The 6,164-nt window shown below is 40.1% G+C and overlaps 1 protein-coding gene across 1 annotated transcript; it reads right to left on the bottom strand.

Annotated features, from left to right (window-relative positions):
* Positions 1-5,332: 5,332 nt before the first annotated feature.
* Positions 5,333-5,844, bottom strand: LOC105728296 (large ribosomal subunit protein eL29-like). Its single transcript, XM_012468623.3, has one exon. The coding sequence runs from the start codon at positions 5,798-5,800 to the stop codon at positions 5,333-5,335; it is 468 nt and encodes a 155-aa protein (XP_012324046.2). The 5' UTR covers positions 5,801-5,844.
* Between the last annotated feature and the right edge of the window lie 320 nt (positions 5,845-6,164).

Here is a 6,164-nt window from a genome sequence, read left to right as displayed (position 1 = left end):
GAGTTTCTGACACTAATTTTGCTGAAGTTACTAATGCTGTGACCTTCGGCAATGACATCATCTCTCCTAGCCTCATTTTCACATATCTGAGTGGGAAGGATACAACCTGTTCAGAGGACTGTGGTGATGAAAAACTGTGAGAAGGGAGGTAGCATAAGTGGCAGAGTGACTAGCACATGGTTCCTTCTTCTTTCCCAATTCTATTTAAGACCTAAACAGGATCAGTGAAACTCACCAAAATGTTGGAACATAAGTAGAGTCTAGAAAAAACTAATGATATGAACACATATATTTGAAAGATAAATAATAGCATTAAATTGTTTCAATTTTGAAAAGTAATTTAAGATAAATTATTTCTTCTTCCTCAGGCAAACCCATGTCTTCGGTATTTTTGCAGCTACTTTCTGTTATGCATATTTGTTTTAATCCCTTTCTACCTGATTAAATATTTCTTTGAGCATTCTTTCTAATAAAATTGCCACTTATTATAAAATCATCACTGGCAATCCATCTTTTTTCACATTTTCTTCATCTTTACTAAGCCATTCAAACATGGTTGGCATTTCTTATTCAGAGTACATCAGTAACATTGGAGGCCAGAGAATACTTACCTTTTTTTGTCAAATTGAAGTCAGCTATTGTACTATTTGGAATGTTAATGGAGAGCTTGTCAGATATTCAGATGATAATGGAACAGGTTTATCAAAATCATTATGCTCATAAAAACAAAACTTCAAGATTTCTAAAGTAAATGAAAAACTAAAATTTTTTTCAGATTATCTTAAGTCTTCAATGTCTAATGAAAAGAAAAAAAAAATTAATATGTGGTCACTACAGAACAAAATATACTAAATCCAGGTACAACATATTTGTTAATGTGAAAAGGTAAAACGGTGAAGGTTATGTCAGCTTCTTGTTCCATAGTTAAGACAAATCCGTTTTAAATATTATCTCCCTCCCCAACAAGGTACATTATTATTCATGTTAAATGTCATCCAAAGTAAAGAATTTGCCTAAAATATATTTTCTCTTTTTCTAAATATGCTGAATTAGTGATTCATATCTTCCCCATTTGGGGAAGAAAATGTCATATTTTGGTTGAAAATAACTTCCAATAGGCTACATGGGGATATAGAAGATAAATTTTTAAAAGGGTATAGTAAAAAAAGATTAAAAGGCCTTCAGCCACTCTTCTAAGGAGTTAGAGGGATAAGAATATAGGTTGGATTGGTCATGGCTAATTATATTAAAAATTAAGCAAAGTTGGCTGGGCATGGTGGCTCACACCTGTAATCCCAGCACTTTGGGAGGCTGAGGCAGGTGGATTACCTAAGGTCAGGAGTTTGAGACCAGCCTGGCCAACATGGTGAAACCCTGTCTCTACTAAAAATACACCAAAAATTAGCTAGGTGTGGTGGTGCACACCTGTAGTCTCAGCTACTCAGGAGGCTGAGGCAGGAGAATCACTTGAACCCAGGAGGCAGAGGTTGCAGTGAGCTGAGATGCCGCCATTGCACTTCAGCCTGGGCAACAGAGCAAAACTCCATCTGAAAAAAAAAAGAATTAAGCAAAGTCACCCAAAGAGAATAATTCCCAAGTCAGTGAAACATAGGTATAACCCAATTAAAGGTAGTAACATAGCTGAAGAAATTATGTATTAAGCAGAAAGAAAGATTGATCAGCTAAAAAATCATAGGAGCCTCTTTTGAAAACATTGGCAGTGCCTACACAGATGATGTCAAGAAAAAAACAGTAAATTTAGCCATCAGGCTTTCTGGTAATAAATTAGTTTCTAGCTAGGCCTGCATGGAGACAAAGCAGATCTGGCCATGCCGATAAGTAGATTACAGTTCTTATCACACAAATAAAGGTAAAGTAATAGATTGTCACTATGATTTTATGCATTAGTTTTAAGAATTTGGTAGATTTTTGTTTTTTGTTTTTCTGAGACAGAGTCTCACTCTGTCGCCAGGCTGGAGTGCAGTGGCATGATCTCAGCTCACTGCAACCTCCATCTCCCGGTTTCAAGGGATTCTCCTGCCTCAACTCCTGAGTAGCTGGGACTACAGGCACATGCCACCATGCCAGGTAATTTTTGTATTTTTAGTAGAGATGGGGTTTCACCATGTTGGCAAGGACGGTATCGATCTTTTGACCCGGTGATCTGCCCACCTTGGCCTCCCAAAGTGCTGGGATTACAGGTGTGAGCCACTGAGTCTGGCCAGGTTTTTTTTAAACTATGTTGAACTCACCTGTGGAACTGACTGAATTAGGATTTTAAAGCTGTCTAGCTGAGGACCAGCCCCTCAGCACAGCAAATCCTCCAAAATGACTTCACCCCAGGAAGTCTCTTCTCTCAGGGGACAGCACTGCGTGACTTCACCCTGTGGTCCTGTACCTTTGTATGTGCTCTATTATGGTGATGCTTGCACAGATGAGGGATCTTGACAAGATAGATTATTAAATGGATGGATCATCAGTTTTCAAGACCAAAATTTATTTCTGATCTCTTTCCAATATAGCATAGTTAGATTAGATTGGATTGTACACCTTCCCAGAACATCTTGACACAATAACCATTATATAATTTGTCATTTTTCCTATGGTATCTTTATGTGCTTTGTTTTTATAATGTGCCAAGGGCCTCATGGAACTTAAGGGTTATTGAGATAGTCTATTATCTATTAAGAATTACTGAGATAGTTATTGAGATAGACTATTGAGATAATCTAGCAGCTTCTGCAGGGATAAAATGGAGTCACTTAGGGAAAGACGTGTCACCTTTTTCTGAGCAGATAAGATTTAAGTTGAACACCATCCAGTTCCAAAATCCTTTCATTAGTGTATGGCTTTTAAAGATACTCTGCTACGGTAAAGACTAAATCATTTTAGTGGGTACAATTTCAGAATCATTTATTCCAATTCAATTTAGCATAAGAAGCCTCTGTAGAACAATTGGCTTTTCAAACCCAAATTACATAGTGAGCTGATAAACAATTAAATGAAATTCCATCATTGACAGCAGGACCTAGGCAGAGGAGGATGAAAAAGGAAGAGAAAGATGCCCAAATTTACTGAGAAAAAGAAGGCACAGGAAAGGAAGTGAGTATCAGCAGATTAACTTCACATCCTTCTGAGAGATTTTGCTCTAGGAAGTTGATTTTCAAATTTGCTTGAAGATATGAACTGACTAGAACACTTGTTTAAAAAACTCTCAGGCCTCTGCCCAGACCTACCAAACCATAGTATATTGGAGAAGAAACTTGGTAACCTGGCAATCTGTGCATATAACAAGTGCCTCACGTGATCCTCATCAGGTAAGTTTAAGCTAGCACTGTTTTAAAAGTGTAGAGTTGTGAGCTATAAAGATGTTTCTATGGGCTTGTTGGGACATTCTGAGCCCTGGGAGTAGTGGGCTTCATTCTTATAAGACAGTCCAGTTGTTGGGGTCACAATAGGAGCTCTGATTCAGATGAGCAGAACAAAAACATCGAGGCCTCACAGTTTGAGGCAAGGGCTTAAGCAGATGCAGTAATAAAAGTCCAGTGGCTCAAGCCTGTAATCCCAGCATTTGGGAAGCCAAGGCTGGAGGATCCCTTGTGACCAGGAGTTTGAGACTAGCCTGCACAACAGAGCAAGACCCTGTCTTCGCAAAAAAAAAAAAAAAAAAAAAAAAATTAATTAACTGAATCCAGTGGTGCATTAGTGCATGCCTGTAATCCTAGCTGCTTAGGAGGCTGAGGCAGGAGAATCGCTTGAGCCCAGGAGATTGAGACTGCAGTGAGCGGTAATCACACTACTGTACTCCAGCCTGGATGGCAGAGCAACACCCTGTCTCTGAAACAAAAATTTCAAGACAAGGCAGTTAAAGCCCTTTGCAATTAATTTAAATAAACATAACAAAGCATCCTAATACCTGCAATATGAAGATATGAATGCAAATCCCAACTCTTTCAGTCACATTTCTATCATTTATATAAAAGAAGTCATGATATCCAGTTTATAGATGGTTATTACCAGAGCTGATATAAGTAAATAACATGTTTGAAAGTGCCACCTAAATATAAGTAATTATGACTACTATGTAAAGTGTATGAGAGCAAGTGCTGGCATCAGGACAGTCAAACAAGATGTGTCCCTACAAGTGGGTGGAGAAACACGGCAATGGGAATGTAGACTGCAAAAAAATTGTGAGATGTGTATAAGTGGCAGCAGGTAACAGGCCCTTCTGCTGGTCTGGAATTCACCTGAGACTATCATCTTCAGGCACAGAAAGAAGAAAATGAGATTTGAGTTAGTTGAGATAAAACTGGATAGTTGAGAGGTTACCAAGATAAGATTCAGACATTAAAAACAATCTTGGTACCCACTGCCTGGCAACAGGGTATGTGGTAGTAGCTTTGTGCAACATAAGAGTCAGAATAGGAAAAGCAACCATGAGCTATTCTTAACAGTTCAGTTCCCCTTGGTCAGATGTAAGAAAGTTGAGCCTACAAATAAAAAGAAAATCCCAGCTGTAGAACATAGAGAGATGCAGGAAGCTAAAGAGTGTTTTTCAGGGGGCAGGTAAACCAAAGTAACAAGACGATACTTATTCAATCATGAAATGGTGATCAAGAGAGACATCTGCTGGCCGGGAGCAGTGGCTCACAACTGTAATTCCAGCACTTTGGGAGGCCAAAGTGGGAGGGTCTCTTGAGCCCAGGAGTTCAAGACCAGCCTGGGCAACATAGCAAGCCCCCCCTCTCTAACAAAAAAAAAAAATTTAAAAATTAGCCAGACGTGGTAGCTCATGCCTGTAGTCCCAGCTATTCAGAAGGCTAAGACAAGAGGACCACTTGAGCCCAGAAGTTTGAGGCTGCAATGAGCCATGATCACACCACTATATTCCAGCCTAGGTGATAGAGAGAGACTCTATCTCCAAAAAACAGAGAGACATCTGCTGCCAGCAAAAAGATCCTAGGCTTAAACGCACATGGCTTTAGGTGTCAGGTAGATGAGGAAATGGATAAGGGCACAGAGTTTCAGACAATGGGAAAATGCAAGTAATGTTTAGTATTTAGAATGCAATCACTGAAATGCATTCTAATTCAGATTTTTACATACTAACAAGCAAACCTGTCTCTGGGCTGAATTAAATTCCAGGAGACCAGGTTCTTACCATGAATGGCCCAGAGAAGAGGCCACAGATACAAATATGTAGTTTGATGTATTCATTAACATTAAAAGTTATCTTTTTTTCCTGCCTCAGGTTTATTTGTACAAATAGCACAGGAGGACCCCAGCCCCATGCAGATGGCAGCCCCAGGGGGTCACACCAGTCCTTCTGTCCTCATGTTGGCAGACAGAGATATCTACTCTGAGCCTTTGTAGGGGCCTGGGCACCTTTGGGAGCGTGAGCTGGAACTGAAGCTGGAGCTGCAGCCTGGGCCTTGGTTTGATCCTTGGCTTTGGCCTTGACCTTTGGCCGGCAGAGCCTGAGCCCCTTGGCAATGGGGTGGGCAATGTAGGCAAGTCCATCGAGCTTGCAGCTGACGTCCTTTGGGATCTTGGGCTTAACCCCCTTGGGCTTTACGAGGGCCTTGATGGCCTCGGCACATGCACTCATGGCCTTGGCATTGTTGGCCTGCATCTTCTTTAGGCCCTTCTTGTTGTGCTTCTTGGCAAAGCGCATGTTCCTCAGGAACTTGGGGTCCACCCCCTTAAGAGATTCGTATCTTTGTGATCGGGGTTTCCTGATACCATTTCTGTGCCATTTTCGGGACTGGTTGTGTGTGGTGTGCTTCTTGGACTTGGCCATGTCTGCACCTAAGCCGCGGTTCCTGAAGCGCCTAGGACCGGAAGAAAAAGTTATTTTTTTAACTTCAGATTCAGACTTAAAAAAAACATTCAGTTAGCACCTACTATAATCCAGGAATTAGGCCCTCCTATATACATTTCATATGCATGGAAATGGGAAAGAACCAGGCTACTTGAATCTAAATACTTTGATAATCTCATTCCCCAGAAAGCATCCCAAAATTCTGATTTCATGTCTCCAATCCTAATAATGACAGTAGTAGTAAAAACAATTATACAAGGTAATTAAGTAAAATGCCATAAAGTAACATAGGGATAACAATTATACCTATACATATTATAACTCTAACTTTGTAAATGTAAGT

This window comes from Aotus nancymaae, unplaced genomic scaffold (assembly GCF_030222135.1).
Source record: "Aotus nancymaae isolate 86718 unplaced genomic scaffold, 86718_ANA_hifiasm-v0.15.2.pri h1tg000008l, whole genome shotgun sequence".
In the NCBI taxonomy this organism is placed as follows: domain Eukaryota; kingdom Metazoa; phylum Chordata; class Mammalia; order Primates; family Aotidae; genus Aotus; species Aotus nancymaae.
The sequence above is the reverse complement of the archived record's forward strand: the minus strand, read 5'-3'. Positions and strand labels throughout refer to the sequence as shown.